The 27483-nt window shown below is 41.3% G+C and overlaps 1 protein-coding gene across 1 annotated transcript in view; it reads left to right on the top strand.

Moving 5' to 3' along the window:
* The window catches only part of CALN1 (calneuron 1), a 556564-nt gene that overhangs the window by 25761 nt on the left and 503320 nt on the right, over window positions 1-27483 (top strand). Inside the window, exon 2 of the mRNA XM_071211181.1 lies at window positions 7364-7555. Coding sequence (XP_071067282.1) covers window positions 7437-7555 — 119 coding nt within the window. The 5' untranslated portion in view covers window positions 7364-7436. The remainder of the gene's footprint in view (window positions 1-7363; window positions 7556-27483) is intronic.

Below are 27483 nucleotides of genomic sequence, written 5' to 3'. Positions count from 1 at the left end.
ATGTGGGTTGTTTCTATCCTTTGGCAATTGTGAATAAAATCGCTATGAACATTGGTGTGAAAATGTCTGTGTCACAGTTTTCAGTTCTTCTGGATAGAGAACCTCCTACTTTAATGAAAAACTGACCCAATATATCCAGAGCATATTTCTTTTCCCTGAATTTACATACAAGACGTCTTGCCAAAGTCCCAACTCACCAGGCCCTGTTGTCACCCATTAGAAAAAGCTTCTTATTGTGGAAAATTTCAAATATTCATGAACAAAGACAGACACAGCTTCAATAATTATCAAATATTCTTCCATTCTTGTTTCCTCACAGCATTGCTTTTCCTCACAGCATCTTGTTTTTTACTTTTCCTCACACAACTTCATCATGTTTCTCTAACAGATAAAGACACTTGGTTTAACATAGCTAAAATACGATTATCGTCCCCAACAGAATTAACAAAAATTCCTCAGTATCATCTCCATGTTGTATTTTTCCTGTTGCCTCAAATATACAGTTAATTCAAATTAGGGTTCACATAAGTTCCACATATTCCAATTGTTTGATAGTTCCCTTAAGTGTCTTTTAATCCATTAGTTGCCCTCCATTTCTTTCCATGCCATTTATTTGTTACAGAAGTTGTAATTTGTTCTATAGAACTTTCTGCCTTCTGATTCTGGCTTACTGTAGCCTCTCGAGTTGTTTAACATATTCCTCTATCCTCTTGTGAGCTACTATTCAGATCTAAGAGCTTGATCTGATTCATATTTAATTCTTTTTGTAAAATTATACATTTTGTCAAAACCTTTAAAATTTTCTGTTACAAAGTATAAACCATAATGTAAACTGTGGACCATGGTTAGTAGCAATGCTTCAATATTTGTTCATCAGTTGTAACATATGTACCACACTAATGAAAGATGTTATTATGGGGAAAATATGTGGGGGAAGGGGTTATTTGGGAATCCCCTATATTTTCAATGTAACTTTTCTGTAACCTAAAACTTCTTTTAAAAATTCTTTATGTAAATAACACTTTTCCGTAGTGCCGTGTACTTCCTATGGCCTCCCATTAGAAGTATCTTTAAAAATGGTTGTTCCATTTTTGAAGTTATCAAGATTGAAGTTCTGACTGATTAATCCATGACAATTCCTTGTCAATTTTACCCTAATGGTTTTAACAGCCATTGATGATCATTAACTAGACCCATTATCTCATTAGGGATGGGTAAATGGGGACTTTCTAATTCTATTCTTCTTTCTGAATTTATTAGTTGTAATTCATCTCTAAGGAGGAAATTTGCCTCATCAACTATTTAGTTACCGTGAAATATAGTCCATTTAGAAAAGGCAGAGTAATTGCTTGATTCTTTCCTTTTACTTATCAAGTTTTTTAAAAATAATAATTGGTTGGTGCCTTCTTAGTGATATTCTTATAAATTTTTAGAGTAATGAGTGATTTCATATTTAGTCATTGGACATGTCAAATTAGTTCCTCTGTCCCTTTACATTTTTGATAGCTTCCTTGCTTTCAGGCATGACAATAAGTCCCAGACTAATGATTTCATAATTTCCTCTACTTGAACTGATTCTGTAAAACTAGAAATGGTATTTAGAGAACACAATTTGGGCACTGGCAGTGCTTGTTGCTACTGGGTTTTAGTACTATGAGGCCTTTTCAGTGACAGAACTGGGATATACATATTTTTTGAAAGAGAAAAATGAATCCTGAATTCATACCAATATCTTTAACTCAAATTAAATTTCAGGGTTTTGCTTAAAGTTTTATATTTGTATCTCTTTTCTCTAACACAGAACATTTTGGTTCATATAACTGAATCTTTTATTTATGATTTCTCTCTGGTTCTTTTTGTCCTAGGATATGCTCACTGGGGAATGTATATTCAAAACACTATGTTTTAAAATAACTTGAAAAAAGTCAGTCTCTTTGTAGTAAAGTTATCAGCCTGAAATACAGTTGTGTTTGTTTTTAGGAATTGCTTTATTTTTTCCATTTCACTTAATGTTTAAAATTATGTAAAACTATTTATTTATGCTATTGTAAGTGGGGTCTGATCAGACATTATTTCTTCTAATTCAATATTGTTTTTATATATGAAGGCTACCAAGTTTTATGCATTAATTTTATATCCTGCTGCTTTGCTAAATTCTCTTATTACTTGTAATAGGTTTTCTATTGATTCTTTTGGGTTTTCCAGATATATAATCATATCATCGTCAATGATAGATAGTTTTATTATGCGTCTTTCTTTTTAATGTCTTGCCTCTAATTGCTTGTCTAAATGTCCTTCAGTAATGATAGTAGTGGAGATAGCCTTATCTGTCCCCTGAATTTAGCAATAAAGTCTCTGGTGTTTCCTGACAAAGCAAGAGGTGGAATGCTGGCTTTTGAGCTGATTTTGTGTGTGTGTGTGTATTTATGTTAAGGATATATCTATCAGTTCCTATTTTATTATAGTTTTCAACTTTAATTATTTTGAGTAACATTTATAGTTCTTGATCTTCATTTTGAGGAGCCAGAGTTTAGGACGTTTTTCTTAGATGAAGCCAAACCAGGACATTGGGACTTTAGGGCTCCTGAGAGGTAGCATTTGCAGAAGAATTGTTTTGCAGATACTTTTGAGAAACTATTTCCAGGTTTCAGACTTGAGCTTAGAATTTTGGCTCTGTCTGGGTATAGTGTTTATTTTCATGATACCAAACTGGTTTTTGACAGAGATCAGCAGAAAACAAAGTTTCTTTTTGACGTCCTATCAAGGGAGCTTTTAGCACGTGCTTTTGGCATTTTTCAGAAATTTAATGGACATTTCCTATGTGAGAGACCAGCAGTTTTGTTTTGTCTGTTTTTTTTTACCTTTTATTTGTATTCTTGTATATTCTTTAGTGTTAAGATTAAATGATGCTGAACAGTCACCCCTTCAGGATAACTGTCTCATTGTCAGTAAACACAAGCACAGTGACGAGCTTTGCTGCTTGGCAGTGCGTTGCATGAGGTGTTTTGCCTTTTTGGCAACCCCCATCTTATGTCTTCACTAGCTGCAATGCTCATGAGATCCAGTAAATGCATAGCTTTAGCTTTGGGGCCAGGTGGACCCCACGCTATTCCTCAGACCTCTTGCTCTCAGTAAGTTGCACCCCACTCAACCCCAGGCTGCATGACCCACTCCACTCAACATTTGTCCAAAAGTTATTTCCAAAACAGAATTAGATTTAGTTGTAAAAAAATAACTTTTACTTATGGGTAAAATGATACTAATATATCTGTAGAGAGCTTTTGGGAAGAAAGACCTACAGGCAAAACCATGGCCAAGCATTCCAGTTCTGATTATAAAGTGACCCTTAAGAATTGTAAAGTCTAACAGGGGCCACAAGACACAAAAATCTTTTAACCCAATGTCCAATGTGTTTAGACAGAGAGACAATTTCTTGGTGAATGTTTGAACTGAGCCTTAGAGTATCATCCTGTGAAGCACTATTCCTTGGGATTCCCAGAGACTAAATAAAACCAACCAGCCCATATTGATGAATTATTTATGCTGGTAAACAATGCAGGCTCAAACGTTTCACTTATGAATATTAGATTTCAGCAGTGCCCTTCTCCTGCTGATTGTAGTGTTAGGTACTCTGACAGGAACCGAATCCAGGTAGGGACTTCAGCAAGCTAAGTCTACCTGTGATCCCTGAACCCTCGGCACCCACACATGCTGGGATGATGACACTGACCTGTTCCTATTCACATGTTCCTATTAAATGTTCTTGGTGACACTAAAGGGGAGAATCCAAACCTACACTCCTAGGTACCCTCAGGAACAAAAACTGAATGAAAGGAGCAGAAGCAGCTTCCTTCCCTGCCTGTTCCGTGTGTGTGTATGTCCCAGGTTGATTCTGAGCTCTATGAGGCTGTATCTGTGCTGGAGTCACTCCTGCACACCTCCCACCCCAACCAGCTCTGAGTGCAGTCCAGTACCCATCTGCCTATGGGTGCATGTAGAAAGAATGCAGAGTGAAAGCTAGGAGATGTGGTTCTTACTCTACGCCAAGCACTTTACAGTAACCCTAATAACCAGGTGCTGTTATTATCAGACCCATTTTGCAGATGAGAGAACTGAAACACAGAGTGGTTAAGTACCATGCACAAGGTCACACAGCCTATAAGTGGCAGAGCCAGGATTTGAACTGATTCTATTATACATGTTCTTACCCACATCACTAGAGCATCTTTGTACACTCTGGTTGGTGAAAGTTATGGAGCTGATGGAGTGCCTTGAGGACAGAACCAAGTTGGCTTCACTTTATGGATCACCCAGAGGATTTCACCCTGCTCTGGGTCCTAGAAGAACAGCTGGCCAGTACTTACAGAGCATTTTAGATGCTGAAGGGAGTGGATAGCTCACTTACTGAAATGAAAAGCCGAAGAGGCCATAAATGTGGGTCCAGGTATTAGCCCAGGGCTCACACCCAAGATTTGGGCTCAAAAACTGGCTTCTGGAGGTCCAGTGTAGGGGACAGATTCTGGAATTAACTGCCCTTAGGAATCTCATCAGGAAATGAGGCAACCTGTTCATTTAGGGACAAAGAGTTACTTTCAGAATGCATTTATTCTGGGTCACAGGCTGTGTAATCCACTGAGGATTTCGGAGGCTCATGTACCCTAGTTCTTCTCTTTTAGGAGCAGCTAATTTAATTCTGTAGATGCAGACCCGGCTTCCATCCAGATGCCAACCTCGGGTGCCTAATTAGTTGGTCATGGGTGGTTAGTCCCAGCTGGTGAAGGCAGCATGGCTGCCCCATTATTGGGGTCAAGCAGCCATGACCAGTGGGTGGGGAGCTCTGGCGAGATGGCTTCTTGCTGGAGGAGCCAACTCCATTTTTGGCCATCGGCTTTCTCTGGCTTCGTGTTTCTCTGGCGCATCATGAGTGCTGCAATGAGGGGTGTCAGAGGCCAGCTGAGCAGCAGGCGCAATTGTTACTTACGGGGAGCTGCCACCTCCAGTGCTGTGCTCCTGCTGAGCTGGGAGCAAGTTCCAAGTAATTAAGTGGATTGGGTTCTAAAGCCCTGTGGCCATGATTTGGACATCCTTGCCTAAAGCTCCTGGCAGTTCCCAGGGGCAGCTTGGCAGCAGGTGATGGACAAGGTGCCCCATCATAGTGCCCAATCTGGCTCGTAGGGGCTGTTGGGGGGGGGGAGGACTCAACATATTCAGAACTTTCTGCATATGGGGAGATAATTACTCCCTTTTGAAATCTGTGTTTGTGACCAATCACAGCTTTCACATTGTTGGGACTGTCATGGCAACGGAAAGCATATCTGAAAATAAAATGTCACTTTTTAGTTTGCATTTCTACTGTAATAACACAGGAAACTTGTTTCCCCTTTTGAACTTAACGTGATAACCAGAGAAGACTAACAGAGTTAAGTGTGTGGTTAGCCTGTGTGGGAAAGCGGGTGCTGTCGTGTGTGTGAACCTGTGAGGTGGGCTTGTGTGTAAGGGGGTGTCCGGGTGCTCAGGCTAATGGGGACAGTGTGTGCAGGTGCATGTCTGAGGAGAGGGGCTGCATATGGGTCTGAAGACACTGTGGGCTGTGAATGTTTGAAGACTGGTCTGTGAGCATGAGTCTGAAGTTCTGTGCTATTGGGTGGTATGTGTGTGAGGGCCAGTGCCATTGTATGGGGGTATCATATATGTGTTGTTTGGGGAGACAAGGCTTCCTTCCGGCTTTGGGGATCTCTCTATCTATAGGGTGTTCCTGCCCTTGGGAAGTTCCTGCTCAGTCACAGGAGATAGAGTTCTTCCTTTTGGGGAGGCCCAATTCTATCCTACAACCCTCAGAGAACCGGAGATCCTACAGATCAGGAGTGCCCAGAAGCCACTTGGCTCAGCCCTGACTTAGGTTATGGGGCTTTCTAGTCAAGGTGAAAGTTATAAAGCACCCGATTTATACATCCCTCATTCATTCATCTGAGTAACTGGCATGTGTTATGTATAGGGCTCTGGACTGCCCATTTGCCCTGGAATGGAGCTGACATTCGGGCAGCTATTCAAACAACCATGACATTCAAGCACACCCCTACAGGGCGCCATGCTTTCCAAGGCCATTTTATGGGCCTCATCTCCTATGGACTGGCTTTTACAGGAGACTGCTTTCCAGGCACAAAAGGTACCTCTTATTAGATTCAAGAGGCTGTAGTTAGTACAGAACGTCTTTCCCCAGAATGCAATGCTCGGGGGCCAAGCAGCGAGAAACAAAGCCTCATCTGGCTGTTGCTAGGCCATGTCACTGCCCGTAGCAATGTGCCAACCCGGGTGGTGAGGGGGTAGCTTTCTCAGGAAAGAACTGGGCCCTCGTGTTTCATCACCAAGATGCTTCCAGTTAAACTCTGGGCTTCACATCTCTTGGGAATCTTTGTTTTATTATTATTATTTTTTAACTTCCATCTGGAACCCAAGATAATTAATATTGATTAAATGTTAGTTCAATAAATATTTCTGAGAACCAATTATTTTAAGGTTGTCCCTGCCCTGGGCCATGATGACACAACCTGCATCTCAATTATTCCCTGTCTGGAGTTTTTCTCATCCAGAGGTTGTGGACTAGCGACAGTAGTCCGGGCTCTTTCAGCCCGGGAGGGGGTGAGGTCAGCTATGGTTTCTAAGAGGAAGTGGCACCTGAGCTAACGGGAAAGATCAAACAGGTGTTAACCAGATGTCAAAGAGAGAGAGGCAGTTCACTGCCTAGTTGGTGACACCAAGAGGACCCAGAGACTGAACACACGGGAAGCAAGTCTGGATGAGAGCTGGCAAAGGGATGCTATTCTTGCACCCTCCTTGCTTTGTTTAAGGAAGTTGGGATGACATTGTCCTGGGATTGTGAACAATTTCACAAGCTTAGGAGAACTGATGAGAACCCTCTCCATGAGACGGCTATTTCTGACTCGAACCCCCACTTCGTTTCTGTGGCTCTCTTGATGTCAATGGCAAGGAAACAAATTATGCCAGCAAGATGCTGGTCTCTCTTGCAAGTTACAATCGCGTTGGCTGCTCTAGCTCTCTCCACATTGCTTATACTACAGCAAAACCCTCAGGAGTGCGAATGGAAAAGTACCTGTAAATATTAAGGTTGGTTCCAAAGGCACATTATTGGTTTGCTGTGTAATACCCTCTGGTGACATTGAGGCCTTATTAATAACTAAACATCTGTCACAACTGTAATTATATTTCTTGTGCCAGGATTGTGTTTCTACCATTGTCCTGTTAAAAACACGGAAGGGAGGGTGTGAATTATTTAGGCAACTGACTTTGAGTAAATAATCAACCAGCGCTGTGCAGGCAGTAAGTTTCTGTCAACTCCTTGCAGAGTCTCAGTGTCTTCGCTGACGTTCCCTTGATGTGCTTTCAAATCTCTCTGAGACCATCGCCCTGGATCCCCGATGCGGCTGCCCGAGCAACCTGGAGAGGGGAAGTCCGAGAATGAGGAAAAGGGGGACAGAGGAGCCCCCGGAGGGGGAGAGGAGCCGCCGAGGAGCCTGGTCCCCGACTTCCCCACTTGGCAAGTCTTCTGCCCCCAACACCCCCTCTGGAGAAACGAGCTTTCCCAAATGTTTGCTCAGGACCTTGATTGTTTTACAGCCCTCAGGGAGGGGGAGGTGAGGGGTCCAGGGGTGTTTGCTGCAGAATGCCCAGGGGGGGAAGAAGAAACTATGGAAAATATACCTGGGAGGGCTTCTCAGAGGATGGGCTGTCCCAGCTGGATGCAGGCATTTTATTCTATTTCTTGAACCGAACAGGTTTCCATTAATTATATTTGAGATGTGGGGACGGGCTGGTGCGGGAGGTGGAGGCTGGGGAGGGCTAGAAACACCTCTATCAGGAGCCGATTGGGGGTGGTGCTTGTCTTTAGAAATAACCGCAACAGATGTAATGTATAGAGTGCTTACTACCTAGCAGCCTGGAAACGGAATCTTTGCATAGATAAATTCAATTTCTTCCTCATACGAGCCCCATTAGGGGACTAGTCACCCCAGATTTACAGGAGAAAAGTAAGATGGACATTGAACAACTCGCCCCAGATGACGCAGTCAAAAACAAATCCAGGAGTCATCCCCACTTCCCTCTGAATCTAAAACTTCTATTCTTTACCACCGGGCTACCCTGCCTCCGCCCCCACCCCTGCCCTCCGTTTATAGATGAGGGGCACTGTTCAGGGTGAGGGGTTTTATACATTCCCAAGCCACAGGCGTCACTGGGTGTTTGATCCTTCTCTTTTTTCTTTTCCTTGGAGACATTCATGGCTGTAAAAACGTAAGAGGAATTTCAGCTCTGGGTGGTTTTGTATGGAAGGAAAGTTTGATCTGTGTGATGCTGGCATCAAGGAATTGGACTGTGGTGAATCCTGTAAATAGGTATGTTCCAAAATTGTGTCCCTGAGGCTGCTTTGAAGGGGGTCTCTAGCCCTCTGTGCCACCAGCTCCCAGAGGTGGCTGAAAAGTATTTATGGTGGGGGCAGTGAGTTTTGGGTTAGGTTTGGGCTGGGGGGGAAAGGAAGTGGAAATATTTTTGGTGACTACAGTTCCTGATTTTCATCAATTTCTCCCAGGAGCTGGAGAGTGACTGCAGGCCCAGGCATGGGATGCTGCAACTCTCTATTCAGAAACTTCTCCAACACAACTGATTGCTTGGGAAACCAAAGGGGGAAACTAATGAGACCCCTTGCCAATAGGTGTGCTGACTTGCAGGACGAGCCCTTCCCATTGCCTCTGAGGACCAGTCTGGAAGAAGGCAACATTAAATTGGCAATGATGCGTGCTGGAAGCAGGCTCCGGGTGCAGGACTGTGCAGGAAGGTTGGTCCGAGGTTGTGGGAGGCCCTGAGGCTGGGCCTCCCCATCTCAGCTCCGTCCTTCCAGGAGAAGAGCCCCAGCTGCAGCATGGTCCAGTCCAAGGATGAAATTCGTAGGTGACCTTTCTCTAGTCTGGGCTAAGTGATAGAATTCTGGGCACTTTCCCTGGGAAAGAGGGGGGCGGAGCATGTGGAGGGACTGTAGGCTCTGTGGCAAATGACAAATATGGCTAATGCTACAGAGGAAAATGACAGTGGTGTGCCTTAGTATAAATGAAAATATCATACAGCTAAGAGGCACAAAAGATGGTGCAATGTTTTCTATTAATGCTTTAAGTTCGATCCTTTGAAGATAGGAGACCCTAAAGAGTGAGATATCACTGGTGGCACAAAAGCAGCAGGGTAGATAAAGCTGGTTAGGGACACTGCAGAGGAATGTCCAGAGAAAGATAAACTTACACTCAGGACAGGGACTAGGAGAGGCAGGCCTCACACTCCTAGCTGGTTCCCTTCACACATGTCAGCTAGAGGCTTATAGAAGAATCCCCAGCTGTCCGTTCCTGTGTCTTTGCTAAGGTGTGGCCAGGCTTTCTCTCCATGTATTTGGAGGAGATACCTACAGATAGGGACCTCCTTCTCTTCTCCTTCTTTCCTTCAAGAGTCTCAAAATGGGGCAAAGCCACAAAGACTTATCTCAAGCCTGTCAAGGTGCTGATTCCTGAGACTGGAGGTCTGAAAGGATGTTTTGTCCAGTCTATGGAATCTGGGGTTTTGGGGGCCAGGTCTGAAGCTGACCCATGGATGGTCAGTTGAACAAGGAGGCCAGCTAGAAGAAAGACCTCAGGGATTATAAAGATGTCTGTATAGCTTCAAGACACTCCACATCTAAGTAAACAACCCCTTTACCATCATGCCTCTCCAACTCAATCTGAAGGAAGCTTTTCTAATATGGAGAGAAAAGGATGTACACTATTGATATATGAGCCAAAAATAGCCTGTGTTCCAAACAAAGTGTTTTTTAGTATTTTGAAATGAAAACATGTAGACAAAGCAAGGATTTAGAATGCATGACTCATTAAATTGCGGACTCTGAAAGCAATGGAAATTCAAAGGGAATTTTTCTCTCCCTATTTCTCCCTCCCACCTCTGCTCTGAAGAGCTTATGAAAAGAGACTCTACATAACCAGGACCCATAAACTCCTCCCTGATTTAACGTCCTGGACAGTGAGAGGCTGAAGGAACTCAACTTTATTGCCTGGTTACTAAACCAGCCTCCAAGGCCAGACTGGAATCATTGACCAGAAACCCCCTTCACCTACCCACCCTCATTTCTCCTCATGCCTCTCTGCCCTGTCCCCAGCAGGTGTCCAGGGACTTCCATGGCCCTTCTGTGACCATATCCCCACCCCCAATGCCTGGTTCTGCTGGACCTCAGCAGTGCTCAGTTCATCAGCCCTAACAAGGATGTTTCTGCACTAACTCTTGGAACTAAGTCTCAGGGGATAAGACACAGCAGTGGTACCACCATCCACTCACTGTGTGACCTCTGACTCTTTCTTGCACTGTAACTGAGGGGTTAAGTCTGATCAGTAGTGTTCTTTTTTTTTTTTTAATCACAAAAACCTTTATAAAATAAGTCTTAGGTATAGTACCAGTAGTTAAAACAGAAGAGAGGATCCACTCTGGTTAAAGCAATGTGTGTTTGGGAGGATGGGGAAGTTTCCAGGACCCTTGAGAGGAACAGTGAAATGTCTCATTGAAAGGGCTATTGGTGACTTTCATATCACTATTTCTACTTTTTTTTTGAGGTTCCAGGCCCAGGGATTGAACCCTGGACCTTTCATGTAGGAAGCCAGTGCTCAACCACTGAGCTACACTGGCTTTCCAGAGTTGGTTTCTTCATTTGTCATTTGTTTAGTTTTTAGGAGGTAGTGGGGATCAAACCCAGATCTTTGTATGTAGGAAGCAGGCATTCAGCCACTTGCAATATATCTGCTCCCCGCTCACTGTTCCTTAATAGTTGTGTGAAACTCCCTGCTCCACTGAGTAGTAAATTCATCTCCTACCTCTCCTTGATGCTGTCACCTACTTTCCCAAATTCCCCATCCTCTTTGGATACCTTAGTAACTGATTCAAGCTTCTTTCAGTCCTGAGTCTTGTTGTCATTTGGGGAAGCTAAAGTGACCATGTGGACGACTGGGCCACATTTTCACCTCACATTGCCTCAACTTCATTCTAAGGACTTTTATTCTTCTTGATTTTCACTCCCATCGCCTCAACCTTGACCTTGTCAGTCCCAGGAATACCCCTGCCTCTGAGATCTCACACTGCAATAGTACCTTCTGTGACAACCTCCTGCAGCAGTTTAGCATCACTATTCCTATTTCGGGACATAGAGCACTCCAAGTGAAAATTCTACATGGAAGTGGGACGTGGATAGGTGTTTCTACTTACTCAGAACTTTCCATCCCAACAAGGTCCTCAGCATGGCTTGGCGGGTTCTTCTAACCATCTCTGGTCAAGTCTCATCCCTGTTCTCCATGACATTCCAATCCTTCCCCACTCTTCTAGGAATGACTTCACAAATAAAACAAAGGCCAAGGTAGAAACTTCTTCAACTTCCTGTTCACTTCTCTGTCATGTTTTCTGCGTCCATGTCCATCTTTCCCCCTTCCTGTTCATCAGAGTGGAGGAGGGGTCCCTCCACCGGTCCAAAGACCACCTGCCATATGTGCTTGGATATCTTCCCTGCCACTCTCTCTTCCAGGACCTTATTCTATCAACTACACCTTCTCTACCTTATTCTTTATTCTTTTCTCCTTTCTTGTTAGCATAAACATTTGTTCCAGTTTCACTTTTTAAAAAACTGATACACGTTATTTTCTTCAAATTTCTTGGAAACATTTCCTACATTTTTTTCTGTTTTTCCACCTTTAATGTACTTCTCACCCCTTACATCATTGTAATCTGACCTCTCCTCCCTTCAGTCCACTGATCTTATTAACTACAAAGGATAGTGTTCGAGCAGAGGCACAATGCCAGAGTGTGGGCCAGTTCAAATGTTAGTTCATCTTCCAAATTAATCTGGTGAGGTTTTTACAACTTTATGCTTTGTAGGTTCTCCTACTAAACCAGAAGCTTTGCAATTAGGGCCCAGAAATCTGCTGCCTCAGATCAACTTTCTCCCTGGCATCCTTCACTAACAGTCCCTCTAGATTCCCAAAAGCCCCAGTTGGGAGGGTCTGTTCCCATGATGCTTTGCTCTGTCTGGCTACCTTGGCCAACTCTATTCCCTTTTCCTTTTCTCATCAGTTCCAGCTATCCAACTGGAATTTTCAAATGATCTTATCATTCTCTCAGCCTCCTGGAGATTGTCTGACCAAATCTCTTGAAAATCCTTCTTTCACCTTGGATCCATTTACTTCCTATGTGCCTGCTCTAATGCAACATGTCACAAATTGATGATCCTTAGAACATCAATGTTAATAAGTATTCCTCTAAAAGTGCTTCATGGTCAATAAAATTGGGATGATGCTTTATACTATATCTCCCTCTTGATAATATCAATGCATATTAAAACCTTAGAGATGCCCCACTGCAAGGAAAACAGTTCATCTTTGTCTAACTCAGCTTTTCCAAACACGATTTGAGCATGAAACACTGGGCATGACTATGTGTGTGTAAATGCTTACAAACCACTTACTAAGTGTTTATTTCTTCTTCCTGGGACACATGTAGTTCTCAGACCAATGCAAATGGTAAGTAACTGACATACACTGGACCCAGTGCATGTTTTCACCCTTGTCCATTCAAGCACCATTACCTGGCATTCCAAACTCTGCTGCATGTTGGAGATAGAGATGATAATCTCTTTTTCTTCATGAAGCTTATGGTGGAAGATGGATGCAGCACTTGCCATAGAGTTTATGTGTTAGGAGAAATACAAGGACAGGGTGTGCTTGAGAGCCATCAAGAGACATCCCTGGATGGGTGTGGACAGAGGGACATGGGGAAGTCAAGGAAGGCTTTTAGAGAAGAGGGTATTTCAGATGAGTTTAGAAGAAAAAGTTGGATTGTTCAGGGGGTCCAAATGAGGAAGGGAACCCCAGCAAGAAGGCATGGCAAGGGCAAAATTTAGAAGTACAACTTTAATCTTCTCTCTCTCTCACTCTCTCATGCTTGAACATACACACACACACACACACACACACACACACACAGAGGAGGTTGTGCAGCTCTGGATGCACCATTCATACATAAAACAAGAACATTATGTGAGATGTGAATGAAACTGTGCAAAAGACATAGAATAAACAAACCTATAAACAAACAAATATGCATACTTTATTGTTATGAGTGTGATCATACTGCTCTGCAAATTTTTTCTAACCTCAATTACTTACCAGCATCCTTTTCTAGTTGTGTGATTCATCTGACCAGTCTCCTATTGATGACTGTTTAGATTGTTCTCTGTGTTTGTTCCTGGAATAGTGCTGTGATGAGCATCCTCGCATATTTGTCCTCATAAACTTCTGGAGGTCTATCTAAAGATGAATTTTCTAGAAGAGGAATTTCTGAGTCAAAAAGCATGCATGCATATTTTTTCTCTTGATAGATTTTACCAAATTATTCTCCAGAATTATTGTTCCACATTACCTCAGGGAGGTGCTTTTGAGGACACTGGAGTGGAGGGGAAGGAGACAATGGAGAAGAAGGGCTTGAAGGTGATATTTAATGGGGTAGTGTCCCTGAGGAAGGGAGAGGGGATAGGATCAAAAATACCATCTTCACAAGAAAAAAAAATTCTCTATGCACATTCAAAGGGTAAATTCTGGACGCCACAGAACATACTACAAATAATCTTAGCTAAGAAATCTTGATCACTCTTTTATCTTCCTGGAGATTCTTTAACCCATCCTCTTGGAAATCCTTCTTTCACCCAGGTCCCATTTGCTACTATGGTTAATTATTCTAATTCAACATGTCTCAGATTGATGATTAATGTCAATGTTAATAGTCCTCCCAAAGTACTCTGTGGTCAGTAACACAATTGGACCCTATGAACTTAATTTTTGGTAAGGGCTTTAGTGCATCCGGCTCCCATGTCCTTGTGCAGACACACAGCAGAGGGCCAGGGCATGACTGGAGATTTTTTCTTTTAAGGAATGGGTTCAATTGTGGAGCTAGCAAGTACAAGATCTGTAAAGAGGCTGGCAGGTTGGAAATTCTAGTAAGAGTTGATGTCAAGGTCTTGAGTCTGAAATATGGTGGGGAGCCTGACTGGCTAGAAATTCCAAAGGAAACTGATGTTGCATTCATGAGGCAGAATTTCTTTTTCTCTCTGGAAACCTCAATTCTTGCTCTTAAGACCACCAGCTGATTGGATGAGGCCCACCTACATTAGTGAGGGCAATCTCCTTTAATTAAAGTCAACTGATTGTAGATGCTAATCTTATCTATAAAATACTTTCATAGAAACATCTAGGCCCATACTTGACCAAACAACTGGACAATAAAATAAAAATTAACCATCACATCTTTTTTTTAAGATTTATTTATTATTTTATTTTTCTCCTTCCCCTCCCCCTGCCCTGCTGTTTTTGCTGTCTGTATCCATTTGCTGTGTGATCTTCTGTACCTATTTCTCTTTTATTTTTGGTTTTCTTTTCTCATTTTTTCTCATCTAGAATTCACTGGGATTCAATTCTGGGGACCTCTCTTAGCTGCGCCACCTCAGTTTCTGGTTTCTTTTGCACCCCAACTTGACCCTCCTTTTCATCTCTCTTTTGCTGCATCATCATCTTGCTGCATGACTCACTTGCATGGGCACTGGCTCATAGCGTGGGCGCTTTTGCCATGCAGGCACTCAGCTCACCACGTGGGCACTGGCTTGCCACGCAGGCACACTTTCTCTTCTTTTTTTTCACCAGGAGGTTCCAGGAATTGAACCTGGGTCTTCCCATATGGTAGGTGGAAGCCTTATCACTTGAGCCACTTCTGCGTCCCACCATCACATCTTGCATCCCAGGATAAGCAGAGTACATATTCATGCAATGTCCATTTCACCTCATGGCAGGTCATTTAAAATATATTGATATAGGATTTGTTAGAGTAATTCTTCCAAAATGTGTTAAGCTGCCTTTTGTCTCTTATTTTATTTTTTGAAGTTGAAATAAAGTTTTACTAATTTTGAAACAAATAAACAAGCAAATAAAATGATATGGTATAGAATGCTGATTTTCAAGGTAAAAATGTCAGACTTCAAAGGTGGTTTCTTGCTTGCAGGGGGCTGTTTTGGGCTATGCACCCATAATTCTCTAACATCAGGAGCCTTTTTGTGGAAAAATTTCAAATCACTTGGACAGACCAAAATCATCTCGCACACTCCTGGTGTTTGTGTCAAATTTTAATTTGAGCATTTGCTCTTGTTGAGAAAGTGGGATGGAGGGAGGGGGGAGCCCTAAATAGTCATGCCTTTAGCAGAAAGCTGTTTAATACAATTATCCCAGGATCATGCCATTCCAACCCATCACAGAATCCAACTGGGACTGGGGAGACAGATTCCCCCTCTTGGTCTTGTTCCACTAGGCATCCCTCCCCCAGCTGTCTCAATGGAGTAAGGTCCAATTCTCTACCCATGATACATGTGGCCATGGCAGGAGTCTCTTCCTGCATTCTTCCTTATTTTGGCTACTAAACCACCCCAAACTCAGTGGCATAAAACAATAGCCATCTTATGCTCATAGAGTCTAAGAATCAGGAACTCAGATAGCACCCAGTAGGGAGGGCCTCTGCTCCGTGATGTCTTGGGCCTCAGTTGGAGGGACTCAAATGGCTGAAGATAACTCAGATGGCTGAGGACTGAAATCGTTTGGTCACTTGCATGTCTGGTGCCTGGCTAGCCTGGATGAAGGACCAGCTCAGCTGGAAGCATCTACATATGACCTTTTCATGTGACTTGGACTTCTCACAGGAAGGCTTCTGGGTTCTAAGAAGAAGCACCTGAAGAGAGAGTACCAAGAAAATGAGCCTTTTGAGAACCAGGTAGAATCTGGTTGACCTCTTATGACCTCACCTCATAAGCATCACTTCTGCCAGACTCTACTGGTCAAAGTGGTTCCAAATCCTCTTAGATGCAAGAGGTGGAGGTAGGTATAGACAAAACATGTCAATTGGAGTAGGGTCAAAGAATTTGGGGGACATATTTTAAAACAACCACACTTCTCCTCATGGATCTTGGATCCTGATGCTATCTGCTCCCAGCCTTGCATCTCTTTCAGTGTCTTCTATTTTCCTGCTGGACTACCAGGAAGATTAGTTGCCAGAGGGAAAACAAGATAAGAGGCCTTCTCAGTGATCTGATAACCCTGTGGATACTTCTGAGCATTATTATGTTAGAAGAGGGTTTGTCTATATGCTACCCTAGGCTGGTATGTGCCAGACTCCAGGAGGAGGAGGGGACAAGGGGGAAAAATCCCACCTTGGCACATATGGGGATTTTAACCTTATGGGTAGAGACAACAGCCAGGACAAGTTCTTGAGAAGAATGATAACAACACATGCTGCAGGAGACAGAGTGACCAGGGTGGCAGCGCACAATTATGCAAGTGGTGTATTCCATGACTTTTGGGGAGAGTAGGGATCATAATTTATTTGGCTAAAGTCACACAGTTATTTATGAGACTTGCTTAAGGAAAAGCAGTCACTGGTTCCACAGTGTAACTGTTAGTCAAATATCTGCCTCATTCCCTTTCAAGGATCATCTTCTTATATTATAATTGTGGGGGAAAGTAGGTGTGTCTTTGATGTAACCTTCCTGTTACCTGCTCTCATCCATGGCTTTATTATCATCTTAGCCTTTGGCAGTTTCACTTTGGTTTGGAATTCTGGGACCACCTTCCTTTCTTCTTTTATTTTCCCCGCCATCTTTTCTTAACAAGCAGCTGCTATCAAGCCACAGCCTTGGGTGGGGGGCGGGGGCAGGTGGCGGAGACGATGCGGGAGTAACAGCACCATTCCTCTCCGGTTCTAGCCCTCCAACTCCACTAACATGAAGCTGAATGTAAATAAATAATGTTTTACTGAAGGCTTGGGAATAACTGGGAAATTTCAATGCAGGAAATATTACAACATAGGAAGAAATCTTAACAGTCAGGAAAAAAGAAAAATATTTTTAAGGGACCTTTTTATGCTTGGAACCCTTCGGCAGTCTGGCAAAGCCCGTGAATTATGTTTCTAAATGCATGAAATAGAGCACAACAAAAGAAATCAATTATATTTAAATATGGCATCAAAATATTAAACAAAAAATATGTGTCACATAATAATACATGTGCTTATTAAATTTTAAAAATCCAACTGTGAGTGTGGTAACTACCATAATTTGAAGTACTCTAGTGATGAAGTATAAGCAACATTTCAAAATATCTGCACCAACTGTAATATTGTAGGAAAATATTAGTGCCAAAGCCACAGGTGCTGCTAATACCACCATGCCTTGTGATTTAGGTTCATAATTGAAGCAAATGCTAGATTTCACTTGGAGATTCCCATCCAAATTTGTGGATGGCTTGAACTCTATCTTCAGGCCTGCAGTGGTAAGAGCCCCTCAGGACCCCTGCCTTGTGGGATTTGGGGCCCTTTCAGAGCTGGTGCCTGTTTCTTCAGGCTTTCCCAGAGCAAATCTCCATCCCTCTTTAGGAACCTGGGTCCTGTGCTACAGGACCTCCCTCCCTCTGCCTTCCTTTCTCACCAGAACAAAGTACAAAATGCAACACACCCAGCAGTGTGAAATAAGAATTATATTTTGGCAAATAGTAAACTGTTGCATGTTAATTCTCCCTTTTCATTGATGTTCCATGGCAGCCTGAGTCTCAATCAAGAGACAAGAAGTCTTTGACTTCTTAGGGAGACACTTAAAAAACTTTCAAATCAAGTTTCATCACAGAGAATACTCACGAATTTAAAGGCTAACAGGGAAGACTCAGATCTACGAATTCTGCTAGTGTTAAGAAGGTACTGCTGGCCACCTTCAAAGCTTAATGGTGAGGCTAGAGCCAGGAAAGAGCACACGGTTCATCTGGGTATGATGTGAGAATCTGGGTACTTCCTGGATATGATTCAGGAGAAGTAAAGGACACTTCCGTCCATTTTCTGGTTGAAGGTTAGAGAGGGGAAGAAAAGCGAAACAATAAGGAGGTACAACCAGAAAAACGTCCTGCTTCTGCCTCTCTGGGACTTGTCACCACATGGGTACAAAAGGTGAGCACCAAGGGCTCCTGCCTCACCCCTCCATGGGCACTGTGGGAACCCACCAGACAGAACACCTGCCCACCACGCAGCCTAGTTAAATGTTAGGAGAGCAGAGCCACGTAGCACCTGTCTCACTCAGATGCTGGGCGGGGTTTGCCGTGGCATGCAAAGGTGTCCCATGGTACAGCTGGCTGCCACCTGGACAAAGAAGCTGAGAAGAAACCAAACAAGAAGGGGCAGATACCAGGGCTCCTGAAAGCGCTGCACAAACTAGAAGGAGGAGCTGAAACCCACCATTTCTCCAAACCGGAGAACACAGGATGCTCATCATTGTGTGACAAGAGCCACCAACCCAGAGTCCAAAATAACCTGTTGGCAGGTGCCTGGGGTCAGCATGAGGGTGTATAAGCCACATCCTCTCCTTTCATGCATTTTTACGCCATGTTTTAGGGAGAATGAAGGAGGCAACATGAGATATTAAATATTTGTTTTAATACCTTTTTTTTAAAAAACAGTTTTATGGAAAAAGTGTGGCAATAACACAGAAAGTTCCCATATAGCCGGCACCTAGTTTCCTGTTAACATTTTACATTAGTATAGTTCAAGTGTTAATTATTAATTAATTATATTTAATTGTTAATATCAAATTAATGAACTGATATTGATACATTATTGTCAACTAAAGTCCATACCTTATTTCCTTAGGTTTTACTTGATGACCTTTTTCTGTTCCAGGGTCTCATCCAGAATTCAACTTTACATTTGGTTGTCATGTCTCCTTAAGCTCCTCTCAACTGTGACAAGTTCTCAGATTTTTCTTGTTTTTGGAGACCGTGATGGTTTTGAAGAGTGTAGGATTTATCTGATGTTTTCTCATGATCAGACTGGGGTTATGGGTTTTAGGGAGGGAGACCACACAGGTCAAGTTAACTCAGCTGTCCACACATAGCATCTCATACAACGGTAAAAAGTCCAATGGTCCTGCTATCGCTGAAATAAGAAGTGCCTTCAAGTCATGGGAAGAAAAACTATTCATTGTTAGTGCTGTATGTCTTTTGGGTATTATTTTTTTCTCCCTTATTATTATTTTTTAAATTTTTATGGCAAAAAATACATAATAAAGTCTCTAATTTTAACCATTTTTAATGGTATAATTCAGTGGTGTTAATTATATACACAAGGTTGTGCAAGCATCACCACTATTTTCAAAACTTTTTCATTACCCCAAACAAAAACTCTGTACCCAGTGAACAATAACGCACCATTCCTTGCTTTCCTTAGCCCTTAGTACTCTCTAATTGACTTTCTGTACTATGAATTTGCTTATTCCACAAATTTCATATAGGTGGGACCATTAGTCCTTTTGTTTCTGGCTTACAAAACATTACTCAGAGAAATTAAAGAAGACAACTAAAAAGAGAGATCTATTGTATTCACGAATTAGAACACCCAATATTGTTAAAATATCAATTCTTTTCAAATTAATCTATTGATTAAACACAGTCCCAATAAAACATCCCAGTTTTTTCTCTAGAAATTGAGGATTCTAAAATTCTTCTGAAAATGCAAAGGACCCAGAAGATCCAAAACAACTTTGAAAAGGAAAAGCAATTCAAGACTTACTATAAAATGACATTAATCAATATTGGCCTTGAGAAAGACAGACTAACAGAATACAGAAACAGAGCCACACACCTATGGTCAATTGTTAATCTTCTTTGATTTTTTAGGTTGGCATGCAATAAGTGAATTTTTTGTGCATATAGTTGTGTACATTTTAATACATGCCCTGACTCAGATTTTTGTAGTTGTCAGCGCACACACCCTGTAAATGATTTTTTTGACTTATAACTTAAGAATTTTAATTTTTTGAGCTATTGAAAGTGGAATTTTTAAAAGCTTCCATTTCTAGTTGTTCATTGCTAATTTAAAGAAATGTGATTTATTTTTGTGCATTAATCATGTCTCCTTTGATCTTACTAAACTTGCTTATTAGTTTTAGGAGTTTCTTTCTGGATGCTTTGGATTTTCTAAGCTGACAAACATGTAATCTGTGAATAGGGACAGTATTATTCCTTTATTTCCAAACTGGATGCTTTTTATTTCTTTTTCTCTTCGTACTGAATTCGCTAGGACTTTCAGTATGATGATAAATAAGGATGATGAAAGTGGACATTATTCTTAGTGGGGGAAGAATTTGGTCTTTCACCATTAAGTGTGTGTTAGCTATAGGTTTTTTTTTTTTTGTAGATGACCTTTAACCAATTAAGGAAGTTCTATTCCTTGCTGTTGAGAGTTTTTATAATGAATTGATATTGAATTTTTTTCACATGCTTTCCCCCCCCATCTATTGATGAGCTCTTGTGTTTTTTTTTTCTTCTTTAGGCTGTTAAAATAGTGGATTACATTGCCTGAATATTGAGCAAGCCTGCCATTCCTGAAATAAACACCACTTGGTTATATTTTACAATTTTCTGTTTTTCTGGATTTGATTTTTTAATATTTTTCATGAAATTTTGCATCTACATTTATAAGGAATATTGGGTTGTAGTTTCCTTTACTTGTATTCTCTTTTCTGGCTTTGTTATTTGGAATCACAAAATGAGTTGAAGAGTACACCCTCTGCCTCTGATTCCTGACAGACATTGTTAGAATCAATGTACTTTAAATATTTGGGAGAATTTGATAGTAGAGCCATCTGGGCCTAGAGATGAGATTTCTTTTTTCAGAATGTTTTAAATTATGAATTCAGTTTATCTTGGGTGAGTTTGATAGTTTCATCTAAGTTATTTGTGCATAAACTTGTCTATACTGTTCCTTATTAACTTTTTTAAAAATTTTTTTTGTCTTTATTTGTTTTTTTAATGTTATATTCAAAAAATATAAGATTCCCCCTCACCCCAGCCCTCCCCCTCAATAACAACCTCCTCCATCATCATGAGACATTCACTGCACTTGGTGAACACATCTCTGAGCACCGCTGCACCTCATGGTCAACGGTCGACACCACAGCCTACACTCTCCCACAGTCCACCCAGTGGGCCACGGGAGGACACACAACATCTGGCAACTGTCCCCGCAGCACCACCCAGGACAACTCCAACCCCCAAAAATGCCCCCACATCACATCTCTTCCTCCCACTCCCTACCCCCAGCAGCCACCATGGCCACTTTCTCCACACCAATACCACATTTTCTTCGATTACAATAGAATAGTGATTAGAATATCATGAATAGATAATCAGTAAGTACACTCTAATCCATACTCTATTCCTCCATCCTGTGGACCTTAGAATGGTTTATCCATTCCACATCTATATCAAGAGGAGGCTTAGATACCACATGGATGATGGATGCTGGATGCAATTCTCTTGCTTTCAGCTGTAGGCACTTTTGGCTCCCAGGTGTGGTGGGTGACCTTCTTCACCTCTATGCCAGCTGAGTGGGGCAAGTCCAACAAACCAGAGTATAGGAGCTGAAGTCTGTTGAAGCTCAGGGCCTGGCCACCACATGGTCATTCCAGAGATTCAGGTCCCCTGGGCATACACCAAACCCCAGCTACAACTACGGTTCTGGTAAAAGCAACAGGAGAGGCTTGTGGACAAAGTCCAGCTCCATCACACAGAAACACAAACTCCAAAGTAGAGCCAACTGACATGGCACTGAACTCCATCTGCCATGACCATAGAAGCTGTGGGTCTCTGTAGCCCTCAGAAGAACCAATACCTAGGGTTGTATCTACTTTAGCTGTCTCTGGGACTCTGCTGAGGTGTGCATAAGGGTGACCCCTCTGATAACCTCCCAGCTCTTTTTGGAGACTCATAGCCATATAAACTCATTTGTCCTTTCCATTTCCCCCTTTTGTTCAGGTCAAAAAGCATTTTTAACTCCTGGTATTATATGTAGACTGAGATATTCTGCTGGTCCGAGTTGACCCTTTTATTTAAGGTCATTTTCTAGCTACATCATCAGCTCATACTTGGTAGTAATCCCTTGGGCACCAGGGAGGCTCATCCCTGGGAGTCATATCCCACGCTGGGGGGAAGGCAACACATCTACATGTTGAGTTTGGCTTCAAGACTGGCCACATTTGCACAACACGGAGGCTCTCAGGAGGTAACTCTTAGGTACCCTGCAGCTCTAGGCCTTATTCTTATTTCAGGTGCACAGGCTTACAAGCATAGTCATTAGTATCAAGGGTTCATTGTTGGACCTTCCTTCTTTTTTGGTCTTTGCCATTGCACTTGGGGGATTGTTGCTGTTCCTTTAGGGACTGTGATAGAGCTCCCCTCAGCACTCCCTCAGCTGTTGTTTTTAAGTGTAACCACTATGAAAATATCCAAACATTTTTATGTACCCTGGATATATGCCCTGGAAAACTCCCTGCCAACCATGTGTCCCTGTCAATAACATCCCACACCAGTATTCCTCTGCTGCCATTGTTGAACCTCTCTGTGATCCAAAACGTCTTAAAAAAATGAGGTCCAATATATTGCCAGGGTCCATTAATAGTAAAATGGAATATAGTGATGAGTTTAAAGGTTAGATATAGAATACATATTAATTTAGAAAAATTAAGATAAAAATAAATTGGGGTATCAAAAAATTTAAAAATGAAAAAGCTTTGTTTTTGATGTTTTGCCTTCCATCACTGCAATAAGTGTTGTCCTGTATGCAAATTGGCAAGGCAACTTCTTCCATCTTTTCCACAGTGTCTATGTCCTTACTTTTTTTCCCCTAATTATTAAGCTTATCTTCACAAAAGTTTTAGATCCCAGTAATTCATATATACAATATACAGTACTCCCACATATCCAACATAAAACCCTTTTCCCTTCCACAGCAATAATCTTTTTACATATTCATACTATATTTACTGAAACTGATGTACAGATATTGAGACAATAGCTTTCAAACAAGGTAACATTTGGGTTTACATTGTGGTTTATATTTTAGACTATACAATTTTCTAAATTTTTAGTTATCTTATATTTTACATTATGATTTACATTATAGCCTATCAGCCCCTATATCGTTTTAGGTGTAATTTAACATGTCTTATATCCATCCTTGCATAATCTTGTGGAACACTTCTATTGCCCACACAGTTATATTAATACCATCTATTCAATATCTCTCTCCCCTTCCCCTTAGGGTCCACAGTGACAGTCAATCTTCATTGCTTGAAGGGCCATGTTCAGAGATACTTGCAGCAGTGTTGAGGGCTTGACATACTCAATTGCCCTAATGCACTGGGAGCCACCATTTCTCTTGAGAGATACAGTTCCCTCTATTTGAGAATATCAGTCCTCCCTAGGAAGTGGGTATACCTTCACTCTCATTATATGGGTCTCTATCCAATGATATAACCCACTATGGCAAAATGAGCATTCACATGCCCCCTAGGAGCCTGTCCTGTGTTGGATTATCCCCTTTAAGCATCTTAACCAGGTAACCTTCCTTATTATATTTTTGAAAAAGTTTTCTCAGCATTATACTCTCAACCAAATACCTGACAATATCCTATGTTTGTATGTTCCCCCACACTCCCCCCAATTTCTTGGGCAATATTACCTATCCTATCATCCCTAGCCCCCTCAAGCCCACAAAGCCCCACCCAAAGGTAACCCTATTCCCCCATTTTATCCCTTCCTTGTACAAATACTTACCTCCAGCTTATCATAGATTTCACCCATGCAGGTATCAGTTTACATCCTTCCTCTAACCCCCAATTTCCTTTAAGCCTATCATCCAGTTTCTAGCTCTCTGAGGCAGCTTGGTTTACTTATTTCATATCATTGAGGTCATGTAGTGTTTGTCCTTCAATGCCTGGGTTGCTTCACTCAACATAAGATTCTCAAGATTCATCCATGTTATCACATGTGTTTGTAGTGTATTATTCTTAAAGCTGAGTAGTATTCCATTGTTTGTATATACCACATTTTATTTATCCATTCATCTGTTGATGGGCATTTGGTTTGATTCCAACTTTTGATGACAGTGAACAATGCTGCTATGAACATTGGTGTGCATATATCGGTTTGTGTCCTTGTTTTCAGTTCAATTCCAGCAGTGGAATTGCTGGGTCATATGACAAATCTATAGCTAGTTTTTTGAGAAACCGCCAAACTGTCCTCCAGAATGGCTGGATCCTTCTGCATTCCTACCAGCAGTGGATGAGTGTTCCCATTCCTCCACATCCTCTCCAGCATTTGTAGTCTTCTGTTTCTTTCATAGCTGCCAATCTTATGGGAGTAAGATGGCATCTCATTGTAGTTTTGATTTGCATTTCCCTAATAGCTAGAGATTTGGAATATTTTTTCATGTGCTTTTTAGCCATTTATATTTCTTTTTTGGAGAAGTGTCTGTTTAAATCTTTTTCCCACTTTTTAAATGGGTTGTTTGTTTTTTTATTTTTGAGGTACAGGAGTTCTTTATATATGCAGGTTATAAGTCTCCTATCAGATATATGGTTAACAAATATTTTCTCCTGGTGTGTAGGCTCTCTTTTCACTTTCTTGACAAACTCCTTTGAGGCGCAGAAGGCTTTAATTTTGAGGAAGTCCCATTTATCTATTTGTTCTTTTGCTGCTCATGCTTTTGGTGTGAAGTTCATGAAGCCATTTCCTATTACGAGGTCCTGTAGATGCTTCCCTACACTGCTTTCCAAAGTCTTTATGGTCTTGGCTCTTATATTTAGGTCTTTGATCCATCTTGAGTTGATTTTTGTATAAGGTGTGAGTTGGTAATTCTCTTTCATTCTTTTACATGTGGATATCCAGTTCTCCAGGCACCATTTGTTGAATAGGCCATTCTCTCCCAGTTGAGAGGGTTTGGTGGCTTTACCAAATATTATATGACTATATATATGAGGATTCTATATCAGAACTCTCAATTTGGTTCCTTTGGTCTGTGTGTCTCTCCTTGTGCCAATACCATGCTGTTTTCACTACTGTGGCTTTGTAGGTTTTTTTTTTTTTTTTTGTATTTTTGTCTTTATTTTTTTAATATTACATTAAAAAATATGAGGTTCCCATATACCCCCCACAGCCCTCACCCACTCCTCCCCTCATAACAACAATCTTCTCCATCATCATGGGACATTCATTGCATTTGGTGAATACATCTCTGAGCACCACTGCCCCTCATGGTCAATGGTCCACATTATAGCCTCACTCTGCCACATTTCATCCATGGCCAGTGGGCCATGGGAGGACATACAATGTCTGGTAACTGTCTCTGCAGCACCACCAAGGACAACTCCAAGTCCCGAAAATGCCCCCACATTTCTTCCTCCCATTCCCTACCCTCAGCAGCCACCATGGCCACTTTCTCCACACCAATGCCACATTTCCTTTGATTACTAATCACATTAGTTCATGATAGAATATCAGTAAGTCCACTCTAATCCATACTCTATTCCTCCATCCTGTGGACGTTGGAATGGTTGTGTCCACTCCATATCTATATCAAGAGGAGGCTTAGATTCCACATGGATGCTGGATGCAATTCTCCTGCTTTCAGCTGTAGGCACTCTTGGCACTCTTGGTGTGGTGGTTGACCTCCTTCTACTCCATGTTAGCTGAGTGGGGTAAGTCCAATAAACCAGAGTGTAGGAGCTGAAGTCTGTTGAGGCTCAGGGCATGGCTATCACATGGTCAGTCCAGAGATTCAGGTCCCCTGGGTATATATTAAACCCCAGCACCAACTACAATTCTGGTAAAAGTAGCAGGAGAGGCTTGTGAAGAAAGATCACATCTGAGTGCAGCTCCATCACACAGAAACACAAACTCCAAAGTAGGGCCAACTGAAGTCAGGTAGTGTGATTCCTCCAATTTCGTTTTTCTTCTTCAATATGTCTTTGGCTATTTGAGCCTCTTTCCTTTCCAAATAAATTTCATAGCTAGGTTTTCTAGTTCATTAAATAATGCTGTGTTGATTTTTATTGGGATTGCATTGAATGTGTAGATCAGTTTTGGTAGGATAGACATCTTATTATTTAGTCTTCTTATCCATGAACAGGGAATATTCTTCCATTTATTTAGGTCTTCTTTGATTTCCTTGAACAGTGTTGTGTAGTTCTCTTTGTATAAGTTTTTTACATTTTTAGTTAAATTTATTCCTAGGTATTTTAATTTTTTATTTGCTATTGCAAATGGTATTTGTTTCTTGATTTCCTCCTGAGCTTGTTCATTATTGTTGTACAGAAATGCTACTGATTTTTGTACATTGATCTTATAACCTGCGACTTTACTAAACTCATTTATGAGTTCTAGAAGCTTTGTTGTAGACCTCTCAGGGTTTTCTATGTATAGGATCATGTTATCTGCAAATAATGAAATTTTGACTTCTTCCTTTCCAATTTGGATGCCTTTTATATCTGGTTCTTGCCTCAGTGCTCAAGCAAGTACTTCTACGACAATGTTAAATAGAAGAGGTGATAGTGGGCATCCTTGTCTTGTTCTTGATCTTAGAGGGAAAGATTTTAGGATTTCACCATTGTAAACAATGTTGGCTGTGGATTTTTCATATATACCCTTTATCATGTTCACAAAATTTCCTTGTATTCCAATCGTTTGCAGTGTTTTTATCAAGAAAGGGTGCTGTATTTTGTCAAATGCTTTTTCTGCATCTATGGATATAATCATGTGATTTTTTTCCTTCAGTCTGTTTATATGGTGTATTACATTGATTGCTTTTCTTATGTTGAACCATCCTTGCATACCTGGAATGAATCCCGCTTGGTCATGGTGTATAATTCATTTAATGTGTTGTTGAATACAGTTAGCAAGTATTTTGTTGAGGATTTTTGCATCTAGGTTCATTAGAGAAGTTGGTATGTAATTTTCCTTTCTTGTGGTGTCTTTGTTTGGCTTTGGTACTAGAGTAATGTTGGCATCATAGAATGAGTTAGGCAATGTTTCTTCTGTTTCAATTTTTTGGAAAAGTTTCCGCAAGATTGGCATTAGTTCTTTCCGGAATGTTTTGTAGAATTCAACTTTGAAGTTATCTGGTTCTGGGCTCTTCTTGGTTGGGAGATTTTTAATGACTGATTCTATCTCTTTACTTGTGATTGGTTTGTTGAGATTGTCAATTTCTTCTTTTGTCAATAGAGGCTGCTTATGTGTTTCTAGGAATTTGTCCATTTCCTCTGAATTGTCATTTTTGTTGGAACATAGTTTTTCAAAGTATCTTCTTATGATAGTCTTTATTTCTGTGGGGTCAGTGGTGATATCTCCTTTCTCATTTCTTATATTGTCTATTTGCATCTTCTCTCTTTTTTTCTTTGCTAGTCTAGCTAAGGGTTTGTCAATTTTATTGATCTTCTCAAAGAACCAGCTCTTGGTTTTGTTTATCTTTTCAAGTGCTTTCTTATTTTCTATTTCA

This window comes from Dasypus novemcinctus, chromosome 23 (assembly GCF_030445035.2).
Source record: "Dasypus novemcinctus isolate mDasNov1 chromosome 23, mDasNov1.1.hap2, whole genome shotgun sequence".
NCBI lineage: Eukaryota > Metazoa > Chordata > Mammalia > Cingulata > Dasypodidae > Dasypus > Dasypus novemcinctus.
Note: the sequence above shows the minus strand (reverse complement) of the source record. Positions and strands in the feature narration are given on the sequence as shown.